This window comes from Rattus norvegicus, chromosome 15 (assembly GCF_021556685.1).
Source record: "Rattus norvegicus strain SHRSP/BbbUtx chromosome 15, alternate assembly SHRSP_T2T, whole genome shotgun sequence".
NCBI classification, from domain to species: Eukaryota; Metazoa; Chordata; class Mammalia; order Rodentia; family Muridae; genus Rattus; species Rattus norvegicus.
In genome coordinates, this window is record NC_141548.1 from 41045227 (window position 1) to 41069437 (window position 24211).

Consider the following 24211-nt stretch of genomic DNA (forward strand, 5'->3'; position numbering starts at 1 on the left):
AAAAATAAAGTGTTTTAATTAAGGACACCAATTAACAATACCTTAATAAAATACAGTGTCTGATGTTTCCACTGAAGGGGGGAAATCTTAAGTTTTTGATGTAACCCACTAAGTTAACTGGATGCGTATTCATGCGCCAGTTACATACTTTTGTTACAACAAGCATTATCTTTAAAGCACGCGTTTAAGAAAGGGTACACAGACTGATGAAATATGAACAAAAACCAAGTTCTGGCCTTCCGGCAGCCAATACCTAAGAAGAACTTGAACACAACAAAAAAACGTAGGAAGCACCCAGGAATAAAATAGTGGCTGCAGGAAGGTGAGGAAGATTATGGGGGAGGTGATGTCTAAAAACTGGAAGGAGTGGGTGTGAAGTAAGTTTCATTCCAGTGAAGATAGGCATGATAACTGCTACAGGGTTCCTTATGTTCTCAAATTTTTTTCTCAAGCGCGTTCTTTTTATCTAATCTCAATTCTGGAAAGCACCCATTTAAGTAAAAATAAACTCCAAACTTAGAATAAGGTACGCAGCCAAACTACCAAGAAAAGCGATGGCTTGAACAGGCAGAAACCTTTAAAGACAGGTCGGGGGGCGGGGGCGGGGCCTGGCAAGGGGACAAGACCCACGTGGGGTGTGCGACCCAGGCAGGGATCCCGCTTTCCGTGGAGACCAGGGGGTCAGAGACCGTCCTTAAGAGACCTCCCGTGCATGCAGTGGCCACAGGCCCGCGAAGGAGCAGGGATGCCCGGCTTACCCGGTCCATCTTGGGTATGAAATTCCGCCGGCCTCCCATGCGGAATCGCAGCAGGTTGTAGAACTCCTCCGGGTGGCCTAGACACTTCACGAACTCCATCCTTGTGGCTGCGGGGCGCGGGGCTCACCTGTCGGGATCTCCCACTCCCACCTGTGTTTAGATGCCGGCGGTAGGCAGGGCGAGGAGGCGGGGCCAGCGCCGGACGTCCCGCCCTCCTCAACCGGCCGCGCCGCTCGCGCCTCCAGGCCAAGACGCGCGGAGTGGACTGACGGACGTTGATTGGCCAGAGCTGCTCGCACCAGAAAACCGTTAGCCAATCGGCGGCCGGAGGAGCCTGGCGCGATGACCACACCCTAGAATTTGATTGGAGGGCTGGAAAGAAGCCAGCGAACACGATTGGTACCCCGAAGAGAGCCTTTGTTGGGCTGCGAGTGAAGTGGGGGGGGGGGGAGGTGTAGGTGTAGAGACCACGAGCAAGGCGCATCAGTGGACGCTTTGGAATTCGGGTACAGGCTTGGTCTACACGTGCCTGGAGCTCCAAGGAGTGGTTCGCTTGCTCTGGGAGCCTCCGCCCCCAGTCATCGTTCACCTCTTGATACGCCTAAGGGGTGGGCTAGCATAGCCGCGTCAGAGTAGAAGGGAAGCGGGGACTGGAAATGTCACCGGCTTGTAGGTGAGCCGCAGCAAAACAGCGTAAGCGGAGCGGCTGGTCACTCTGGGCCTGAAGTTTCACATCCCTTGGCCTCAACACTGTGTTCTAAAGAATATAGTTTTTTTTAAAAAATAGATTAGTGATTTTTAAAAAATGAAGATAGATAAAGCAAAATCGTGCTTTCTTCTGACGAGTTTCCTATGGCTTTCCTGGGACAGCTCACAGTATTTCTCAGACTTCTCCCACCCGTCATTTGTAAGACAACATGGTGATGATTCTTGGATCCCATTTCCAAAGCTGCTAAAACAATGGGATCTGGGCTCTTAATGGATATACCTCTCAATGTTCTGATGTAGTGCCTGCAAAATCTGCTCAAGATTGGGCCTCCTAGGAATGGGGTGGGAACAAATACCTCAGTTAAGGATAGCAAGGGAAAGGCTCTCTCCTTGAAGATCTATTGGTAATTAATAGTCGCTAGTGGGATGACTTTTACAAAGTTACTAGCATAAATGATACATGAGTTTTATTAAGTCTTCATACATGTATATAATGTATTTTATTATATTCCCCTTTAACCCTCATAATCCTTACTGCTCCAACTAACCCCCATTTCTACTTACACCTTTTAATTATATTTTGATGTGGGCATAAGTGTTATCATACATGTGCCATGTGTGGAGGTCAGTTCTCTCCTTCCATATGAGGCCTGGGGATAGAACTCAGGTCATCAAGTTTGGTGGACCTTTGTATGACCTAATGAGGGGCAGAAATTTTAAGTGGTATGACTGCTAGTAAGTTGCCCATGGTTCTGTTAGTATCCCTGATTAAACCTATTGATCGATCAAGAAGAAAAATGGGGGGACTGGAGAGATGGCTCAGTGGTTAAGAGCACTGACTGCTCTTCCAGAGGTCCTGAGTTCAAATCCCAGCAACCACATGGTGGCTCACAACCATCTGTAATGGGATCTGATGCCCTCTTCTGGTGTGTCTGAAGACAGCTAGTGTACTTATAACTTATAATAAATAACTAAATCTTTAAAAAAAGAAGAAGAAAAATGACATCCAGTTTTTTTTTTTTTTTTGGTTCTTTTTTTCGGAGCTGGGGACCGAACCCAGGGCCTTGCGCTTCCTAGGTAAGCACTCTACCACTGAGCTAAATCCTCAGCCCCAAGAACTCCCTGGTTCAATCAGTCTTTTTTTTTTTTTTTTTTTTTTTTTTTTTTTTTTTGGTTCTTTTTTTCGGAGCTGGGGACCGAACCCAGGGCCTTGTGCTTCCTAGGTAAGCGCTCTACCACTGAGCTAAATCCCCAGCCCCGACATCCAGTTTTAAAGGCAAATTCAAGAAGAGTGGGAGGGGGACAAGAGCAAATATTAGGGGGTGAATATGATCAGAATACATTATATACATGTATAAAATGTCATAATACAACCCATTGTTATATATAGTGAATATACTAATAACAGTTACTAAAAGTATGTGCCATATTGGTCTTCAGTGCTTTCGTCCTATAGAAAACCTCTGTGTTAGAGCTTTAGTCTAAAATGGGGAACTTTAGAGATGGGAATTTAATAGGGATTACATATAACCAAGGCCACAAGGGCAGGTCTTAAGATGATTCCAATGGTATTGATGTCCTTACAGCAAGAAGAACATATTAGAAGAGCCCCAGCACCATACACACAGTGAAGCCACAGTGTTCTAGAAGGTGTATTCCAGGACAGAGACCCTCATCAGATAACTCAATCTGTCTTAATCTTAGACTTCCATCTTGAAGATCTATGGGAAGTGAAAGATTACCCAATCACTGTCTTTGATTTTAATTTCCATTCAAAGTATCAGTTTATTAGAAACAGCTGGAAAGTCAGATTTAGCCCCATGAGTTCCTATCAGAATGGTAGCCAACCCCTCGGCTGTCAAAAATAGCAGCTCTTGTCAAAATGACCCATCGCAGAAGCTCTCCACAGTGGCGACACCTTCTTTCTTGCCTCAGCCTACAGCTTTAGTAAAGTAGCACTTCAGGGCTGTTCACAGTGGCAGCACCCCTCTAAATTTCCCAAGCAGCTCCACAGAGATGGGTCCTCAGCCAAAGCCACCTGTTGCCAGAAAGGACTTCCCATCCTAAGCCATAGGCCTGAGGCAGGGAAGAGGGGGTGTGTGGAGAAATAGCCACTGATTACTGAACTTTCCCCAAAAACCCACCAATCCCTGACCCCCCCTCCCCAAGCTCAGGACTTGAAATCCCATCAATCTTCAATCTAGAAATCTCTGCCCGGAGAAATTCTATGTAAGCCCTGCCCTTTGTCCAATTGCCTGCTGTCTGCTCCTGGGAGCAGAGGGCAGCCATCCCTGGATGTCTCTTCTCTCCCTGGACCCTCCAATGACTCTCTTTTAAGAGATTTGCTGCTTGGTGTGCCCTATTGAAAGAAACCAAGAAAGAAGAGAAGGGAAAGCGAAGATGTAGAGCCAGGCTGATACCCTCCCCTGGGAGCTGCAATGCGTTTCCTCAGGAAGCTTCCTCTCAAGGGCTTCCTCTCAGGGCTGTGTGGTTTCTGGGCTCCTGTGCCTCAAGATGCCCTTCCATTGGACTGCCTTTCTCCTCTAGTTCCTGGGCTTTCAAGTCCCAGGATACTCTTCCCTCGGAACAGAAACACATCACACACTTCAGCTCATCCAAGAGCTTAGCACTTAGCAGTGTATCTGCCTGTGGTCTTAATAGTCTAGAAGGCAGCTTCATAGGTACCCATATGCAGCTGCAGCCAGAGGGCTTGACTCACTGGGTACACTGGAACCCCACCACAGCCTACCATGTTCCTGTGGGACTCACCCAGTGCAAGCTCGGTCCCCTGAGAGGCCACTGTTAATGACAGTGAAACCCTGCAGAGTTCTCAGCAGTGAGCAGGTGGGTGATCTCAAAGGCATGCTTGATGGCGTGCAGTCATGAACTTACACTGCTGGGATATACCATCATGAAGTTGGTGAAATGCTCCACACATGGGGTGGGGCTGAGCTCTGGAGAAGCACCGGGTGGCACCACACAACCGGCATCGCATCCCGTATCACCGCCTGTCAGTTCTGCAGGGAACTGTCACCTGCTCATCATCAGTGCGACAAGTCCCCCAGAGTGCCATGTTTGAGGCCTCTGCTACCACCCCATGACTATCTCCCATTCAGTCATCTGGGCACACCGAGGACACCTCTGGCACAGACGAGAGAGCTGAAGTTTTGGGGGCTGAGGGGTTGGTTTGGGTTTTTTTTTTTTTTTTTTTTTTTTTTTTTTTTTTTTTTTTTTGCTATGACAGTGGCATTAAACCTTGTTCATGGTTTCCCGTTTGAGGCATTGTTTAGGTTGGCCTAAAATACCAGATCCTATGGCCCTAGCCTCTGGGTAGCTGGAATGTGTGCCACCATAGTCAGCTTAACTATGTGGTCTTAAGTTCCATAACCTTCCCAGACTTCAGGGAAGGACAGTAAGAGCAGGTGCTCGGGACTAAGGAAATGGCTTACTAAGAGTACATGGTACTCTTCTAAGGACCCAAGATGTACACATGGTACACAGACATACATGCAGACAAAACATGCATCCACATTTTAAAAAATGGTTAAGAAGGGTGATCCCTCAGTGCAGGTGACTTCGTGGGATGACCCCTTGATGAGAGGTGAACACTCACTGCTACTTAGTTCACCTTGAATGTCCAACGATCACTACTGACAACTGTCAAGAGCTGAAAATCAGAGCAAGGAAAGTAAGGGGGAAACCATCAATCAGCCACTGTTTTCAGTGTCTCTCAAAGATCACACCATCTGTCAGGGGAGGGCAGGCAGAAGGGCAGGTTTCCCCTCCTGTCCTGCTCCTAAGTGGATTCATCCAGCCAATCCCGCAAAGCCACCTTTACCAAGGGTGAGTGCTGGACATTGCTCAGTGGCATAGTCCTTGCCTAGCACAAGTGAAGCCCCATGTTTCACTCAGTATTCCGAAACAGAAAAAACAAACAAACGAAACACCACTTCCGCCTAATGAAGACAAGAGGAAATATCACATCGTTTAATGTTCAACTACTGCTCCAGTTCCATAGAGCGGTCCCTATCAACTTGAAAGGTTGTTTCTTTACAACCCCAGACACACGAATTGTTCAAACGTCAACAGTCAACAAATGCCCAACTTGAAGGGTAAACCAGCCGCTAGCTTTTCTCAGTCCCTGGGCATACCTCCCTGTCCACCCTAGAGTCCCCAGCCACTGGGAGAGCACCAGGTAGACTGACCAGCAGGACCTTCCTGAAGCTTTGCTCTCATCCCTGACCCCTCCATGGCAAAGAAGAAAGAAAATGCAGGGACTCAAAATCAACCAGTTCTCAAAACACAGTACAGCACACCATTAGCAATACAGCCTGGGAATATAGTATCCTCCAGCTGTCCCCTCCCAGAAGCTGCATAGCCCCAGTCCTTCTCTGTTCAGACTCACTGCTACTCTGGGCAGTTTCTCCAGCCCACTGTCAGGATTTTGACAGCATGGTGGGATTACACAGAAGTAACTAGAAAAGAAAAACATCTGCCTCTGTGAAAGCTGCGGCTGAGGCATAATCCAATGAGATGAATGTCAACAATACTGACCCTCCTGACCGTACCCTGACCTGTAATACTATCCCTGCCTACACCCTTCTCTTAGGACGCACAGTATCTGGATCTCCAAGCCTACAAGTCCTATGGCAAAGGCCACATGTTTTAGGAGGACAGTAGATTCTGTGGCCCCTCAGATGACAGCTGGGGCTGGCATTGAGGGCACCACCAGGTGAGCCTCTGGAGCCCATCTGGGGGCCCAAATGTCTCCTTCATAACTTGGTGACCAGAAGGACATTGTTCCTTCTGGTAGATCTGTGTGTGCCGTTCCTTGCCTTGGAATTTGTCCCGAAGCCAATCTGTGCTGAACTCCACCACATGATCCACAAGGGCCTCCAGAGAGGAAGGACTCAGGAATGAACCAAGAGACAGGGGATGGATCCTTGCTCTGTACAAGGCTTCATTCTTTATAATGTTCCCTGAAAACAAAGAGAGACATGAGGGTAGGAAATACCGTCTACAGAGCCTCAGACTTGCTATGTAGCCTAGGCTAACCTCCTGATCCCCATGCCTTGTCTTCTAAGTGTTGAGTTAGGGATATGTGCCACTACACTGGCTCACAATCTGTCTTAAGCAATGATAAGAGGAGTCCATCTTGCTGGGTTACTGAGCAAAGACCTTGCTAAGGAGAGGAGAGTAATTTAGATGGCACATAGGGGCAAAAGACAAAACAGTTGCCTTTTCCCCCCAAGAATTTCACAATCTCACTTGCAGTTACAGACAAGTCCTACCTGAACTCATCTCAGCTTCATGGCTTACCAGCCAGGTGCCCTTTACTTTAGTTTCCTCATCTGAATAAAAGGGAAAGCTAAAAAGGGATTATCCCAGGGATAGTGTAAGGACAGGACTGTGCCTGAGTCCCTGGAGCCATATGAGTTGAGCTGGTTCTCACCAGTATCATTGAGTGGTCAGCTCTCTGTACACATCCAAAAACTACTACTGGAAACCTTGTTCATCCTTCTGGCATAGAAACAGACTCCACTGGTTCTCTCATGAGAGCACAACACTTTCCCATCTTCTCAGGATAAACTCTATTCATGGCAGGCAAAGTCATACTTTGTATATGGACAAAGCTCTGTCAGTAGCAACCACTTTAACAGACACTTGTGGTGGCCCTCACTGCTCTCCTGTAGGCAGAAAACTGCCCTCCCAGTACTAAGAACTTCAGCATGCCTTGTTTCAGCTGGAAATGCTCAGTTTCACTACTCAGTTCTCCAGAGACCTATTTCTTTCTCTTGACTTCTAATTGCCTAGAGCTAACCTGATATCTGACCCTGCTTTGACATCAGACGCTCCACTGACCAAGAGCAGTGGGCATGCTCCTCCCTCTCTTCTAATGGCCTGCAGGGCAACCATTCCCAGAATGAATGACTAACCAGGAACCTTCTATATGCCCTGTAGGTCACCAGGCTTTAGAGGATGTCAGGTACACAATATGATCCCTCTGTTAGGAGGTCACACTAATATCGCATCAGAAGGCTCACAAATGACAGTCCTATCATGTCAGAACATGGTCCAAGAATGGAATCATTCGGGGTTGGGGATTTAGCTCAGTGGTAGAGCGCTTGCCTAGGAAGCGCAAGGCCCTGGGTTCGGTCCCCAGCTCCGAAAAAAAGAAAAAGAAAAAAAAAAGAATGGAATCATTCAAGGAGAATTCTGAGTGCTTGTGAGAAAACTCTAAGAAAAAAGACAAGAGTCGTGTGACCTTGCTTTCTTCAAAACATGGAATTATTCTTGGAATATATTTTCATGTTCTTCCCAGGTGCATCAGAGGGGGGTGAGTTTACGTCACCGTTCATTACAACTGGCTGTTATTTGTTTAGACATCTTTGATGGCTATTCCTGGTTGTCAATTTGAGGTCATCTGGAATTACTACAATCCAGAGATGGAGGCCATATCTGTGATCCAGATCACGAGGCTGGAAGACACAGGTTTCTGACCTGGACCTTGACTTGGAGATCTTAAGGCACAGTGGCCATGTAAAGCTTAGGCCCGGGCAATGGAGCAAAGTTTAATCCAAGGAAACTGAGGAATACAGATCTCTGAGTTCAAGATCAGTCTGGGACAAAGCAAGTTCCAGATCCAGGCAACCATACACCCTTTAATCTGGGCCATACCTTCTGCTGGAGGCCTACACAAGGACATTGGAAGGAGGAAGAGTCACCCCTTTTCACCTGCCTGCACTTACTTGCCAGCACATCTGTTGTAACCTACTTCTCCAGGACTCCCGCTTCTACAGGAGACCAGCGGGAACACTCAGCCTCATGAGACTGATCAACTATTAGATTCTTAGACTTCCCATTCATAGCTGCCCATTGTTGGGTTAGTTGGACTTCAGAGTGTAAGTCATCACAATAAATTCCCTTAATATATAGAGATATTCTATAAGTTCTGTGACTCTGGAGAACCCTGATTAATACAATATCTTTATGGAAAAACATGTTTTTGCTACATGTAGTTTATCTTTATGATTAAATACAGATTGAACTCATGAGAGCCTTACTCAGGTGACCACGCTCTTAACCCTCAGAGTATAAATTGATGCTTTGAATAAAGTTGGCTACAACATTGAGACTTTTGTCTTCCTCATCGAGTCCATTTTCCCAGGTCCCACTGCCTCTAGAGTGGTAAACACTATTGTGATGTGAGTGTTATGCCAGAGAAAGAAGCAAGGATCTTCCTAAACTGACCTGAGTCTAAAATCAAGGGATAAACCAACCTTAAAACCAATAGTGTTGACACAACTGGGATAGTAGTCCTTAAGTCTCGATTGCCCTACAGATGAGTGACTTTTCCATTAATCAACTCTTTGGGGCTCCTCCCAACCACACAGGTCATACCTAATCCTGAGAAGTATCTCTGGTCTAATAGTGTGTAGCACACAGGCTGAGCCTGGCTTAGAGCTTCCAAGGCTTGTCCTCGATGGAACTTTTCAGACAAGATGTCACAGGTGGGCTCAATCACTGGGGGAGGGCTCCATGACATCTGGCAATTATAAAATGCCAGGAAGCCACCACCACTAAAATGGAGTACCAGCCTGAGAAGACAGAAGAGATCATATATACAGTGTTCTCACACAGAATGAGATTATATTACAACCACCACTGTGTGCTCAACTCATACATTCATAAACGGTCCCCTTAGAGTCAGTTCATAAGTATATATAATTACCACAACATAACCAGCTCACACATGCAACTGTCAATGTACATCACCATATAGTTTCTGCTATATAACCATGTCACATGTGTATACAATGACCACTATATGGGTCACATTTACACACAGTTACTATTCCCATATGCCATCAGGTCAGCTGCACATTAAGCTTCTATACTAATCTGGATCAAACTGAGAAGTTAAGGTCCCATGGACAGAATCATAAACACCTCAGGGCCAAAAGATATTTAGTAAAATATGAATATACATTGCTTTCTAATTACATTGCAGCGATCCATGGTGACAAAGGAAAGCTGAAAGTCTGAATGCAGGAGGTCAGTGGAACCAGCACTGGGGAGAAGATGAAGAAATGATGGCGAAGAGGACATTACTTCCAGTTTCAGGTCAGATTAGCCAACTCCTACACATGTGTGCCCCCAAGCCTCTTAGATGCTAATCGAAGAATGGACATTTCCCACACGTTGGTAAGGAAATAATGGGCTTCTGTGTAGAGACAGCTAATCCAACCAGCGCTGCCTCTGCACTGGAGGCCGGAGACCCTGAGTCCATGTCTGACCTAGTTAGTGTTCTTGGGAAGGGCAGAGACAACTTTGGGGAGCTAAGAGGTGGGCACATGCCCGTAATCCCAGCCTGCAGAGAGGCTGAGACAGGAGGATTATGAATTTGAGACTAGCTTAGGCTTGTCAGGAATAATGTATCAATGTTTCTTGTTTTCTTTTCTCCTTGTTTGTAACTGTCACAGCTGACAAGATGGCTTAAAGAGTACGGGTACTTTCCACCAAACCTCACGACTTGAGTTTGATCTTCAGGACCCATAGAACCAACTGCTGAAAGTTGTTCTCTAACCTCAACACGTGCTTCTGCTTATGCATGAATGCATTTGAGGCTTTGTGAACACACACACACACACACACACACACACACACACACACACACACTAAACAAATAAGTAAATACACAGATACATAAATGGAATAAAAACTTCTCCTTCAAGGATTGGAGGTGAGGCTCAGAGGTCTTGCACAGTACCACAAAAGAACCATCAAACTTGTAAATACTGTGTGGCTTAGTAGAAGGGGGAATCCTTTGCAACATGAGAAAGTCAGAAGTGACCAGTAACTACACAAAACTTAAAAACTCCAAGTGCCAAGATGTTTTACAAACACATTCAAGGGATGAACACTGGCCTGGAAACAATCCCGACAACACATATTATCAAACTTAATATCCCGAAGCTTAAAACATTGCAGCATGAGGCTGTTCAGACATTGTAAGCTTGCCATGAAACCTTAACCTGAGTTTGACCTCCACAATCCACAGTTAGAACCAACTCCCGAAAGTTGTCCTCCGAGCTCCCCGTACACACTGAGGTGCACACACTTGTGGGGTGGTAACAGCATAGAACATGTTCATAGCTGGATGTATGCAAACAGCCCAATGCCAGCCCCTGGGCAAAGCCAGCCATGAGAATGTTCATTCCCGGTGACTCCCTGGGACACCAGAGTGACCCTGACCAGAGTCTACGTGGGTTAGTATTTAACTAAAGCTTGATTCAAATTTGAAAAAGAAAATTGTTTTCTTCCAGGGGCAATTGGGGAGCAATACTACACATCTGCAGAGCTTTTTCAACATTTTTTTCCTCAATGTTCACAAATTAAATAACTGGGAAAACTATAACCCTACCTTCAGAGCACGAGAGTCTAGACATACGCTTTTCTTCTGAGGCAGTTCATCCTCAAGTAGCACACTGGCTGGAAACCCCATTCTGGTCCCCACTCTGGGACCTAAGCAGGTACAACCATCTGGGTCCAGACCACAGTTCAGTTCTTATGGGTGAATGTACACCCTATTTCCCTAACAAGACCTGGGCATCCCCAAGTGTGTCCCCTCAGCCATGCCTTGTCACAGAGGGGAACACATAAATATGGCAGACCCCACTAGGACCCCTGCACATGTCACACCATTACCTGGGCACTGGGTCTATCCAGTCACCTCTTTTGTTAGCTTTCTTTGCTCTGGAGAAGTCATTCACCCAGATACTGCCAAACAAACCGAACCTGACCTCCAGCCACCTCTGGGCCTCTGCTAAAGGCTTCTTTCCCCTGAGATCGTAAGGGCCATCAGATGTACTGGGACCAGGCTCTCCAGACCCACAGGGGCCTACAGAAGTTTCCTGAGCACTGGGACCCAAGGCTGGCTCTGGGTTCCCAGCTTCTTTCTGCCACATTCCTTGTACAGGCTGTGGGCTGCGGCTGAGGGGCTCCATCTCCTCATCTGGATCAAACTGGAGGAATAATTTTTTCCCATGCACCTGGAAAAAAAAACAACCAAACAGAACATGTATTGACCCTTAGAGACCCTCACATGGGTCACAGCTTCACAAACAGTCTGGTTCCTTCTCTCCCTTCTGTGTCCTTTTCCCTTTTGTCCCAGCGGTGTGAGCAGCAGGTACATGGCTTTGCAAATGCCAGAAAGCAACTGCAGGAGTTGGATTAGGGATGAGAGAGGTCTGTGCCAGACAGCAAGGCCACCCAGAACAACCCAGATGCTCCCACAGACTTCAGGAGCCCACTCAAAGATTATACAAAGGGTCATCCTTTTAGTTACTTCATGACACGTTTCTCTAGGCCCACGCATTCAGCTGTTCCCAAATCTATCCAGTGACGTCTAAGTGCCAGCTCTGTGACAGCTATCAAAATAAGTGCTGGAACATCAAAACTGTGGGACTCAAACCATGCAGGACACTCTTTCCTAAGAAGCCACCGGTCTGAGGTTTGAAAAACTTAGACTCCTAAACTTAGACAATTCAGGGCTCAGTTCCCCAAAAGTATAGGTGACAGGTTATAAGCCATCTTCCACTCAAAGAATGGTTCTGTAGCCAATGAGGGTATGTGTGCATGTGTGCACGTGTACAGTGAAAGTAGAGAACTAGCGATTATCAGGTATAACATATTTAGTGTCAGGTGTAAAGTCTATTCCTACAAGAGTCTTATCAAGTAAGTGTGCCTTAGTCCTTGCTCTGTCGCTGTGAAGGACCAAGGCAACTCTTAGAAAAAAAGTATTTAACTGGGAACTTGCTTACAGTTTCAGAGGTTTAGTCCATTATCATCATGGCAAGAAGCAAACAGGCATGGTGCTAGGACAGCCTCGGATAGCTGTTGCAGGATATTTGATCACACTGTGGCCCTGAGATGGTTTTATTTACTGAAAATATTTCTAGTTGTGGTGTGGCTCAACCCTTAGCACACACCTTGAAGCCCTCTGGATGGAGTACAGACACACCCTTAGTACATCTTTAATTCCAAGCAAAAGTAAAGTTAGTTTGTAGAAGGAAGCACACATTTGGAAGTGACATCTAATTGAGTGACAGACTCAATTGATGAATCAGAGAAAGAACTGACATGATAGGATATCCTCAACTCTCACAAGAAAGGAGAGGAAAGGGAAGCTATTTAAGAGAGCACAGAGAGGGGGCTGGAGAGATGGCTCAGTGGTTAAGAGCACTGACTGCTCTTCCAGAGGTCCTGAGTTCAATTCCCAGCAACCACATGCCAGCAACCACATGGTGGCTCATGACCATCTGTAATGAGATCTGATGCTCTCTTCTGGTGTGTCTGAAGACAGTTACAGTGTACTCACATACATAAAATAAAAATCTTAAAAAAAAAAAAAAGAGAGCAGAGAGAGAGAGAAGAAAAGTAAAGGGGGCTCTTTTACTAGACAACTGGATGGAGACAGGATGCAGAGAGAGAACAAGCTAGACATAGACAAAGACAGAAAGAACCATAGAGTGAGAAGGAGCCAGAAGCCCAGAAGACGTGGATAGATTGCCAAAGTTAGTATGAAGCCGAGAGAAGCTAGATTAAATCAGTCAGCTTGGAGAGGAGTTTAAGCCAGAACAGTTGAGTTGAATCAGCCAGCCAGAGATCAGAAAGAACTAGGAAGAGTGAGCTTATTCGGCAGCAAGTCTCAGAGGCTGAAAACATTCTAGGCCTAGATAAGATTGTATGCAGGGTAGAAGCTTCCAGGGCTAGGACTGAGGCAGTAAGCCTCGAGACAACAATTACTTCAGGCAAATATGTTACTTTTACAGACAGCTTTACATCCTGATTCATAGGCAGCAGACAGAGGGGCTGGAGGGTGGGGAAACTCAGCCTGGCCTGAGCTTTTAAAACCTCAAAACCCACTCTCAGTGGCTCAATTGGACCACATCTTCCCCAACAAGGTTGCGTGCACTGCCTAATCCTTCCCAACAGTTCTACTCTCTCAGATGACCAAGCACTCAAATATATGAGCCTTTGGGCTCTCAATCGAACCACCACAGAGTATTTTACTACACCCATCTACAGTTGACGATATTAGAGCTAAGAAAATGAGAACTTGCTTCAGATCACACAGCTAAGCAGCAGCAGCAGAGACCACATGTCACTGTACAAAACTCACCCCACACCTCCTTCATGCAGTAGTACCAGGAAAATGTTAGTGGTCCTCCAAAAAAAACAGACAGGAGCTGATCTGATGCAACTCACAGCAGGGTCTTTATTTTCCAGGGGAGGTGGGGTGAACCAGCACACCTGTGTGAGATCCAGGGAAGCAAAACTCACCTGAGCATCCTGGAGCCACAAAGACTGAAAGGTGGCAGGGTGTAGCTTCTTACTGCTGCCGCCTGTCTTGACCACCTTCTGGCCCACAAAGGGGGAGACGAGATGGTGAAACTTCCTCACAGACGGCCCTTCTGGCATCTCTACCGACAGAGAGCTGCAAAGGAGACCTCTGACTTAGCCTGGCCCTCTCTTAGCCCGGCATGTCTAATCACCGGTGTGGCACCCCAAGGAGCGAGTTTGGGCCACTCACTTTAAGAGTAATAGATGCCAAAAGGACAGCTGAACTGAGGTGGGAGAACCAGAGAAGTCTGAGCTGGAACAGGGTTAGGGCCAACTTCTCAGCAATGGTTTCTCTTCCTGGGCCCTTAGTCTTATACACACAGCCAATACTAATCACTATAGTGTGCTAAGTGTCATGTAGTGTACTGTCTACTTTGATGATGCTGCCACCTCACTGGTCAGCCACTCCTTGTTTGGTTGGTTCTTAAAACAGAGTCTTGCTATGTAGCTCTACGTGAGCTGGAACTATGTAGTCCTAGCTGTCCTCAAACTGTCATTCCAACCCTCTTCTGACTGATCCATACTTGGATCTGGCTCTCTCGGGACCACTTCAGGTGAAAGAGATTTGCACAAGTTATGTGCTGGCTGACAAGCATGACAAGCAGACACCAGCCAGTCAGGGCAGCCGCCAACCAGCTTAACTCCAGATAATATGCCTGGCCACTGAAAAGCCACAGTAAAGGCAAGGCAGGTCTACACACCACCCCTCCCCTTCCTGTCCCCAACCATCCAAAGTCACCGAGAGCCATCAGGATGAGATAGCCTGGGTAGCCTACACCCAGACTTTATTGAACAGGAGTCATTTCCCCCACCCCCCACTCAAAGCTCTGCCTAACCTTACCTGCCACTCACCAGCACCCGGCTCATAAACTGAGGTGAAAATTAACAAAGGTATACAGCAGGTAGTTATTACTGTAGTGTTTGTAAAAGCCAGGACGGCTATTGTTCAGCCTCACTCTGTAGCCCAGGCTGGTCTTGAACTCTGAACAATCCTCCTGCCCGAGTCTCCCAAGTGTGAGCCACCAAGACATTTAAAATTTATACTTTAAGTGAAGAATTGGGATGCCCCAGACATCCTGTGAATTCTCCTAGCTTCATAAATAACACATTCAATAATGCGATTTTTCTTTGTCTTGAGATAGGTTCACCTTTATTCCAGATGCTAAGCTGGCCTATAGACCACTGTGTATGGATGGTCTCCACCTCCAGAGTACTGTCGTTCCAGCACATCACAACCCCTGGTTTATGCTCAAACCCAAGGCATCTTGCAAGCTAGGCCATCCCTCTACCAACTGTGCTAAAGACTCAATGATGCTTAACTAAACTCATCCCCGCTTGGGTTTCCACTCACACTCTCGGAAATGTGGTAACAGTTCACCTACTCTGACCTTCAGAGAAAACTGCGGGCTGGAAGGCAATTTGCCAGGCACTGGTACCCTAACCACCTCTAAGTTCAAAGTCTTCCTGGCTACCGTCAGAGAAAGTTCTAGGAAAGGCCACCTGTACCATGAAGCGTAATCTTAAATCTCTCCAACAAGCCTTTAATCCCAGCACTCGGGAGGCAGAGGCAGGGGGTCTCTCAGAGAGTTCATGGCCAGCATGGTTACAGAGCCCCGACTACATAAAGGCCCTGTCTCAAAAAGAACAAACAACATCTGTCTGGGTATGGTTTGATGGACAGGAAAGGGATGGGGTGAGATGAGAACCTTGGGTTTCGTCGCTAGGGCGAGGGTGGCCAGGCTGCGCAGAATGTGGTCCCTTTTCTCCAGGAGCCAGGGAGAGAGTCTTAAGCCACTGCTTTTCCTAACTCTTCTGCGTGATCGAAGGGGGAGGGCTCATGAGGGTCACGAGGGCCCCGGGAGTCTGGAGGCAACGTGATCAACAAAAACAAATTTAGAACCAGGCTGCGCATGTCCGGGAGAGACACTGCTTAATTTTTCTGTGAAAACAAGTGTTGACTACGTGCACGTGTGTGGCCTACAAAGGGCAGGGAGGAGGCTGACGTAAGCCCACGGTCCTGGGAAGGTGTACTCTCCCGGAACCGGTCCCAGCAGCCGCAGCAGGATTGCAATCCGCCAGGGCCGGGAGGACGCGTTCAGCAGGATGCACCGTGCCGGCACGATAGCCCAATGACTGGAATCCTAAGGACTCCTCCCGGAAGTGGACTGGAAGCTACTTCCGGGACTCAAGGGCTCCTACCCCGGCTGGTCTTGGAAGCTTTGGTCATCTCCTGGAAGCTCTGGAGATGAGAAGTTCGCTGAGATGCAGTGGCTACATGCTTTTCCTTGGGGGTGCTGGAGGTGGGGTGCACCCTAGAGGGGGAGCTACAGGATTTTTTCTTGGAGGCGCTGGAGGCGGTATTCACCTCGGGATGGATGATGGAGGCGTCTCTACTCAGTCTCCTCCCGCGGGTAGGAGCCGTCTCCTTCCCAGGGTGACCTCTGGAGGCGCAGCTCTCTCTGTCTGTCTGTTTCTCTGTCCCCGCCCCTGGTGACCCCCACCCCCACCCCCCACCGTGGTGCAAGCTCTTCCTCTGGGAAGCAACTGTGGGAGCATCTTCGCCTTCCCTCCGGAGTCACCAGACCTCTGAACTACCCCCGCCCCGCTTCATCCCAAGTCTCCCTTCACCTCCCTCCCAGGCTTGCCAGTAATGGTCTGGGAAAGAGTACCGAGAAAAAGCTAGCGTTCAGAATCCAATGGTCTTGAGTGGCTCCGGCCAAGACAGACATTTCAGTTTCTCCAAACCTTTTGCGAAGGTTTTGTGTGTGTGTGTGTGTGTGTGTGTGTGTGTGTGTGTGTGTTGTGTTTTGTGTTTTGTGTTTTTAAGACAAAGACTGGCTAGTTCCAAACTACTTTCTTTAGTAATGGAATTTTAAACACATCTAGCACACTTGGCCTGGAACACTTTTTTTTTTCTTTTTTCCGGAGCTGGGGACCTAACCAGCGCTCTACCGCTGAGCTAAATCCCCAACCCCGGCCTGGAACACTTTTAAAGCGTGAGATTTGTTTACTTTTGCCTTATATTATTTTGATAATTTTTGAATTTTTACTATACGCTTTTAAAGAATTGTGTATTGAAGCTTTCACTTGGAAAATTAAAGATGATAGCAGGTAGACTCAGAGACGGGTTGGAGCCAGCACTTTACAGGCTGTCAGGGGACCTTTGGTGAACTCCAAGGAGGCCTTCAGAAGTGGCTACAGTGTCAGTCTCTGGACTTGGCCAGCCCAGGGAGACAGTCCTGCTTCAAGGAGCAGTTCAGCTAGCCTTCTACCCCACATCCCTTCTTGCCTACATCTCTGGCTGTAGGGCAAGAACAGGAAGTAAGGAGAGGCCTCTCACATCTGAGAAGTACAAAGTCCCACTCAAGGCAGAGGTTGAGCTTAAAGGCGCGGCATTCGCAGGGGGCGGGGTCCCTACTTTATATATAAGCGCTGGAGCGTGCTTTCTCACTTAACTGTTTCTGGAGACTCACATCTGCTACAGGGTAGAGTGTGCTCCTGTGCAGCTTACACACACACTCACACACCCCTATTGTAGACTGGCTGTGCTGGGCAGAAGCCATATCTGAAAGATAAGCCTTGCCTTATCTGGTGGAATCAGAGCTATGCACCTAAGAGGTCTCTTCTGAGCCTAAGGGACTCCGCAGCTGAGAAAACGAATGGTTCACAGTTTGCTGCTGTCACTTACAATCACAAGTACAGTTTACTGAGCACACACATGTGCAAGTCACCGTGGAAAGTCTTTACCCAGGCTGCCTCATTAGCTGTGAGCAAATAATACCTAAATCCAGTCTTTAAATGGACCGTCTATGTCATGGTGCCGTAGACATAAAGGATACACTCTGTAAACCCTGACATGTATATGAGTCGCTCAGAAATGCTTAAGTGTAGACTGTGAGAAATCTGTCACAGGACCAGAGACGTGCCTTTCTGGCACCGATGCTGCTTGTATAAATAAAGACCACACTCTGGCTTGGAGAGTGGATCTAGGAAGTCACGTTTGTTGAGGGAATGCTTTAGATATCACTAGGAAACACTCAGAAGCTAGGGATTGTTCAACTCAGGCTGTGCAGGGGCTCCCCAGATAGTAAGGTTCTTATGCTATGGAAGTGGAATTCTGGAATCCAATAGACAGAGTTGACATCTTGGTTCCATGGTACTTCTGTACATTTCAGCCTGTGCCTTGAAATCTTTGTGTGCAAAACGTGTTTGCAAAGATGTACAAATGTTTTCCTGGGGCTGGCTAAAACTGTCAGCATCTGGCAGGCACTAGTGTTCGATAAACACGAGTTGCACACCAGGGCTTTTGAGTAGCAGAATTTGATTGGGCGCTGATCTCTGCTTCATGGCTGAAAACCCGCTCTAATGGAGCTGGAAAGGGAGAAACGAATGCCTGTGCCCCCACGTGGTGAATGCATGAACTGCATGCACAGTGCTTCCTGGAGCTCTAGTGTAATGGTGGTGATCTGTGATCTTGAGGAAGTTCACTGGATGGCAGCACTGGAGCTTCTGGTCCTTCACCCTGAGACCACTGTGATCTGAGCTTCCTTTTTCATAGTTAGGTTATCTTCAACTCTCCCAGGCTAGCTGTTGGAGACCTTTGAGACAGTTTCCACATTCTTAGCAACTGAACCCCTGTAAAAACCATTAAATTCTCATAGAGTATAGACTTGTACCTCCAGGAAGGGATGGAGTGATTGGCAGAAGTTAGCCAGTACTTATTAAGCTGCATAAGGCTTTCTTCGGGCCCCATTTGGCCCACCAAGCACTAGGGCACCCTAGACAGACTTGAATTGGCTAATCTAACAGACAGATTTCCAAACCTGGACTATACCAGATTCTCAAAGTAGGGTTTCTTATTATTTTATTTGAGGCAGGGTCTAGTGTAGCCCAGGCTGGCCTTGAACTTGTGATCCTCTGCCTCAAGAGTGCTGAGGTAACAGGCATATACCACACCACACTTGTTTCGTACAGTACTGAGGATTGAGCCCAGGGCTTTGTCCATTCTAGGCAAACACTTTGCCAATTGAGGTAAATCCCCAGCCTAAACCTTTCTCTTTTAAGTTAACTACCTCAAGTGTTTTGTTATGGCAAAGAAAAGTTGACAACTACAGTCAGCATGCCAAGCTTTGGGTCAGGGCTTCCTCCTAGTCATCCTCCAGCTCCATAGTCAGTACATATTCTGTGATGAGAAACTTGTGGCCATTAACATCTGTCCAGCCAAGCACAAGCACAGCTAAGCTACTGCCTGCCCAGAAGCCAGGGCCAAAGTTTATCCAATTGCATATCGACTTAAACTGGATTACAGAAAGTTTCGTCAGTGCCGGTGGTGTAACTGTAATGCAATGTGATTTCTTGTGTAGACTTGCCCCTTGAGAAAGTGATGTATTCTAATAATATCATTTTTTACCATCCCTCACCACAACCATTTGGAAATATAGCTTTGCTGTTGTTGATAATGGCTAAGACAGTGTTTGCCTCCAGACCCATCTGCGTCTTTTATAGTCTCTTGATAAAGCAACTTTGATTTGATTGATTGATCAATCGATTGATTGATTGATTGGGGGAAGCAGCAAGTCAGCTGATCCAGGATACTGAGCTACCTTAGTTGGAGGGAGGTACTAGTTAAGAGCATATTCAGAGTTCTGAAATCTGTTTCCAAAGGGAAGTGATGTAAACGTTTTATGCAAAAATGTCCTAACCCCAAACCATGAACTTCTTTTGGCTAACAGTTTGGAATCTGTCTTTCTTACTTACCTAACTCTCAGTTTAATGGCTTTAGCTATTTTTTTTAGATTCATTTATTTTATGTATAAAATAAAACAGACACCAGAAGAGGGCATCAGATCCCATTACAGATGGTTGTGAGCCACCATGTGCTGACTGGGATTTGAACTCAGGACCTCTAGAAGAGCAGTCAGTGTTCTTAACCACTGAACCATCTCTCCAGCCTCTCAGCTATTATTCTTTTGAGAGCCAAAAAGGTTTTCTTGGGCCAGTAGGCTGGGTCACTTGAGCAGGCACTCACCATGCAAGCCTGAGTTTGATTCCTGGAACCTATATAAAGGTGGAAAAGAGAGAACAGACTCCCTGGGGAATTTGTCACTTGGGGCCACCCTTCAGGATATGTTCTAAATCAGTAGACAGGAGAGATTGGGGGCCATCTAGTTAAATGGAACTGTAAGCACTCAGGCAGATGCTCTAAAATTGTCTCCACTCACAGGGTGACTTCTATGTGAGAAGGTGGGGACAGAGGAGCTTCTGCTAAGTGTGCTGTGGTCCTCTCCAGCAAGCTGAACCCTGTCCTAAGATCTTCCAGTGCCATCTCTCACCAGCCTCTGCCACCAATTCCCAGGTGCCAAATGCCAAAACCATGAAGGGGAAACTGGGTAGAGGCAGCCTGCACCATTTGATCCACTAAACAGGGCAAGAACACCAGGCCTCCTAGAAAAGACTTCTGAGGGAAAGAGTAATACAGATAAATTTATTAGTTAAATACTGATTTTACAGCCATTTCACCTTAAGACAATGTTAACGGGTTGTGGAGGAGGGGGAGGCATAGGAAGGCGGCCTTGAGGGAGAAACAGCGTAAATGATTACAACAGAATCTTGGTTCAAAGCTATTCTCTGCTACGGCCAGTAAGGTTTAGGGGCGGGGCTGGAAATTTGGGGCAAAACAAGGTAATGCCACAGTTGGCTACAGCTCTGTGGGTGATGAAGACAAGGAAGAATCTTTGGGAGCCCCAGTAATGGAGGAGGGAGAGGGGTTGCCAGTTCTAGCACAACTGCAAGCATGGCTGTCCCATCAGGCCTGGGGACATCTTCTTCCATCCATCACCCTTGTCCTTTCAAAAATTTCCCTTTGTTGTTTCTGCTCTGAATTTGTTTTGCAAACAGTCCGTATTTTCTAGACAAAGGATCTGTGCTGGAGAAAGTCCCAGAGCCAGTTAACTGTCTGACTTGAGAGAGCTTGGCTTGGCAGGCTCAGAGCAAGTAAGCTGGAGTCCTGGGGGCAGGATTGTGCTGTAGACACAACCTCCAGAGGGTCCCAAGGTGCAGATGAGCACAGTCACCAACCCTGCTTTAGTAGCAGGTTTTGTTCCTCCTTGGAACCCCTGTGTGTGAAGAGGTGGAAATGGATGCTGGGAACAGCACCTAGTGGTATTAGCCTGCTGTACAACTGGGCTCTAGTTTTACAGAGGGTAGGAGATGTTCAGGCTGGAGAGCAAGGGGGTTGCTGTTCCTGGGAGAGGAAGGGAAGGCACCTCTGACGGGCTGCGATCTGTGTGATGGGTGATGTGCCTTCTCCTCACCTAAACCCCCCAGGAAGCACTCAGTAACATCTGCACTGCACCCAGCGCTTTGGAGTCAGATCAGGTATGGGACACATGAGATGTTCCATGCCTCAAGGGGAGTGTTGGACAAGGGCAGGGCTGCTATGTCTAGTCCACAAGTAGACACCCTGCGCCGGCTGTAGACAGTGTCTTGAAGCCTCGGTCCCTACAGCCACTCTAGGATCACAAAGAAAAACCCATCACCACAGCCACTGGGGTGGGGAGCTGGGGTGAAGATTATGTGTCTGTCCTGGACAGGCAGGTAGAGAAGGAGGAAGAAGTCTCCTGCTCACTGAAGAGCCTCACTGTGCTGTGCTTGCAGCCAAGGTGGGCTTTTCTGTGAGAATGCAGGCTTCTTCCAGTGCTCCACCTGGAAAGGTATTTGAAGAAACCCAGCACCCTTATCCCTAAGTGATTGTCAACAACTTCAAGTTCTACCAGTTGTTCTTCAGGAGTTGTTCCCACACAGAGGGGCTGGCCAGGGTGCCCCAGCCTTTTACTTTGCTGGCCCCAGGTCCCAAGTCCGAGCAGGAATTTGAAGAGGGAAGGGGGTGCTGATTACGCGGTGATTATGTCCCCATGACTGTCAGCCAGGACCAGGCTGTTCCAAGAGTCCTGCTTGGAGCTGGCCTGTGATGTCTGAGTGACAGGAGATGGATAGCCTTGTGGGGAGAGCTTCAGAGCCGACAGCACTGGATGGATGGAGGACCCATGGCCGGACACAGTACTGAATGTCTGGAGGGGAGAGAGCACAGTGAGCTAGTAGGATGCTCCTGGGGGCCCAAGGACCAGGGTTGGGGAGGGAATGAGGGAGTGAGATGAGCTGCTTTCCTAGGCCTGCAGGTCTCTGTGCTTCCCCTTTGGCTTCTAAGCACTGTAATCAGAGCCATAACACGGGAGTTTTGAGCTGCTGGGCTTTCTCAGAAAGCTCTGGCAGCCACAGGAGACACTATTATCACCACTTCCTGGTCAGATAGCGGTCTTCTGGGTCAGAATGAGGTCATCCTCTCCATCCTGAAAGGGTCCTAGCACTGTTGCTTCTGTGGAACCAGGTTCTCTCTGGTTTCCTCTGATGGTAGAATGCTCAAATGCTGTCTCACAACCAGGGGTAGTAGGACTGGGAAAGGGAACCTGTAACTTCCTCATCCCCCCAAAAAGGCAGAGGAACAGGGGAGCCATCATACCTGCAAGAGGGCAATGGCCCCTTACTGGGCCATTCTGAGGCTCTCAGGAAGCTAGAGCTCATGAAAATAGCTTCCTGCCTCTGTGGTTCCTAGGCCCCACGACATGGTAACAGGGCCTTCCTGCCTCCTCCTCCTCCAAAAATCCTTCAAGGCCAAGCTCAGAGCTCTTCAAGCTCCAGAGTCCAAATCTGCTTCCAACCCCAACACTCAAGACTGACTCAGGGAGCACTTGTGCTATCTGCCACATACATACACCCCAGATACAGTCCCTGGGTCCCTCTCCTTGTTGCCAAAGGCCACAGGGCAGAAAGGTGCTAAACCTGTGATATTCTTTGTGTCCCAATCAGTGGAGCTGGACAGGAGGTAGCAAGGGCTCAGAGGCTAGGCTGCTTGGAGCCCAGTAGCTCATGGCCAGGCTACAGTGCACCTCCCAAGGCAGGTCTGGCTACTGAGATCTAGAATCTACTGGCCTATCAACTCTGTCACCCCACCCACCTGGGACATGGAGCTGCTGTGCCCATAGTGAGATGACAGCCCGGGCTCTGTCTTGATGGGGCGCATCTCTTCACTGCTGCTGCTGCTGCTGGTGGCGTTGCTGGAGTTGCTGGAGGCACCACTGGAGGGAGGGAGGCTCTCGCCAGGAGGACCTGCAAGGAGGCAGAGTCAGGAAACCCAGTCCAGCCACAGGGACAGAGGCCTTATTGACACTTGCTGGGTTGGGGGTGGAACAGTTCTCAAAATTGGGCAGAAGCATCAAAATTCTAGGCAAGCGCTCTACCACTGAGCTAAATCCCCAACCCGAAGCATCAAAATTCTAAGGAAATCATTTTACCATCTTTTAAAAACTGCTGCAGGGGAAGGGGGTATGGGGGACTGCTGCAGCCCGGGGTTGGTCACAGACTCACTGTTTAGGTAAGGACGCTGTTGAACTGACATTCTTGCCTCCACACCCTGAGTGCTGGGTTTACACGCTATGCCACCATGCCCAGTTTACAGAATGCTGGGGCCTGAAGCCAGGGCTTTGTGTGTGCTAAGTAAGCACACTACCCACTGAGCTATATCGCCAGCCGCAACCTTTTCAGAAGTCTCAGTGATCCCCTCACAACCCTAGATCCATGAGAGAGCATCCTGGAGACCACATTTGTGTTTTGGGACTCTACACTTGATTTTTAAATGCAAACGCTCTATTTTGCAGGATACTGCCAGAGGGTTATAATTAACTGTATTTATTTCTCTGTAGCAAAGTGTGGATAGCCATCCTGCTTGGGATAACTAGAGACTACAAATGCCCTGTGTGCTCTAGAACAGGTTCTGCTATCGAATTTACTTTTCTGGATTTTGACTTATGGGTTGAGGGCTATCCTACTGAACCCAGGGCTTCCTGTGCCTGACATATGAGAGGGAGGAGGTTACCCGGGGGCTCTGCTGCTGTCACAGTCTAGGAGGCAGAAAGAGGCAGGAGATTCAGGTAGGAAACACTTCTCCCAGCAGCCCCAGCCTTTGGTGGTGAAAACGGTGAGTCTGCAGTGAGAAGTGAACTTTAGCCAGTTCATCCCCTCTGCAACTGAGGCCGGGCAAACGGTAATTAGGCAATGTGCAGCAGAGAAGGCTTGGGTAGGGAACATTAGTGACTTTCTTAATCTAGAAGCCAAGAAGGCACTGCCAGATGTGGTAGCCCATGCCTATAAACCTAGCACTTAGGAGGCTGAGGCAGGAGGGTCATGAGTTCAAGGCTATCCTGAGCTACATAGAAACTATGAAGACAAAACAGTATATTGAATAGATTGTCAATCCTGGGGTGAACATTCCAGATCCCAGTCAA

At 47.8% G+C, this 24211-nt stretch overlaps 3 protein-coding genes across 7 annotated transcripts in view; all 3 read right to left on the reverse strand.

Annotated features, from left to right (window-relative positions):
- The window catches only part of Fdft1 (farnesyl diphosphate farnesyl transferase 1), a 28129-nt gene extending 27196 nt beyond the window's left edge, over positions 1 to 933 (reverse strand). Inside the window, 1 exon segment of the mRNA NM_019238.2 lies at positions 759 to 933. Within this exon segment, the coding sequence (NP_062111.1) occupies positions 759 to 857 (99 nt within the window). The 5' untranslated portion in view covers positions 858 to 933.
- A 4490-nt stretch (positions 934 to 5423) lies between these two features.
- On the reverse strand, positions 5424 to 15607 carry Neil2 (nei-like DNA glycosylase 2). Of its 2 annotated transcripts, none has more exons than XM_087585717.1 (5): positions 14062 to 14241; positions 13812 to 13965; positions 11175 to 11518; positions 8868 to 9064; positions 5424 to 6445 (listed from the first exon to the last, which is right to left on the reverse strand). In XM_087585717.1, exons 2-5 carry the CDS (start codon positions 13947 to 13949, stop codon positions 6132 to 6134), a joined length of 993 nt encoding a protein of 330 aa, XP_087441843.1. In that variant the 5' UTR covers positions 13950 to 13965; positions 14062 to 14241; the 3' UTR covers positions 5424 to 6131. The 2 variants fall into 2 exon arrangements, with proteins under 2 accessions (XP_087441843.1, NP_001100740.1); NM_001107270.1 differs by lacking the exon at positions 14062 to 14241 and adding an exon at positions 15578 to 15607 and having other exon boundaries at positions 6129 to 6445.
- A 4729-nt stretch (positions 15608 to 20336) lies between these two features.
- Positions 20337 to 24211, reverse strand: part of Gata4 (GATA binding protein 4) — a 71801-nt gene continuing 67926 nt past the window's right edge. For all 4 annotated transcript variants that reach the window (XM_087586470.1, XM_087586469.1, XM_087586468.1 and 1 more), the window contains exons 6-7: positions 22885 to 23036; positions 20337 to 21940 (exon numbers count right to left, since the gene is read on the reverse strand). In XM_087586470.1, the coding sequence (XP_087442596.1) occupies positions 21764 to 21940; positions 22885 to 23036 (329 nt within the window). In that variant the 3' untranslated portion in view covers positions 20337 to 21763. The remainder of the gene's footprint in view (positions 21941 to 22884; positions 23037 to 24211) is intronic.

Excerpts from the sequence above, each read along its gene's own strand:
- Neil2 (XM_087585717.1), bottom strand. The coding sequence starts at position 13,949 with ATGCCAGAAGGGCCGTCTGTGAGGAAGTTTCACCATCTCGTCTCCCCC. Across the intron at positions 11,519-13,811 it reads TGTGGCTCCAGGATGCTCAG|GTGCATGGGAAAAAATTATT; the intron begins GTGAGTTTTGCT and ends TTTTTTTTCCAG. Across the intron at positions 9,065-11,174 it reads TGGATAGACCCAGTGCCCAG|GCTGGTACTCCATTTTAGTG; the intron begins GTAATGGTGTGA and ends CTGTCTTCTCAG.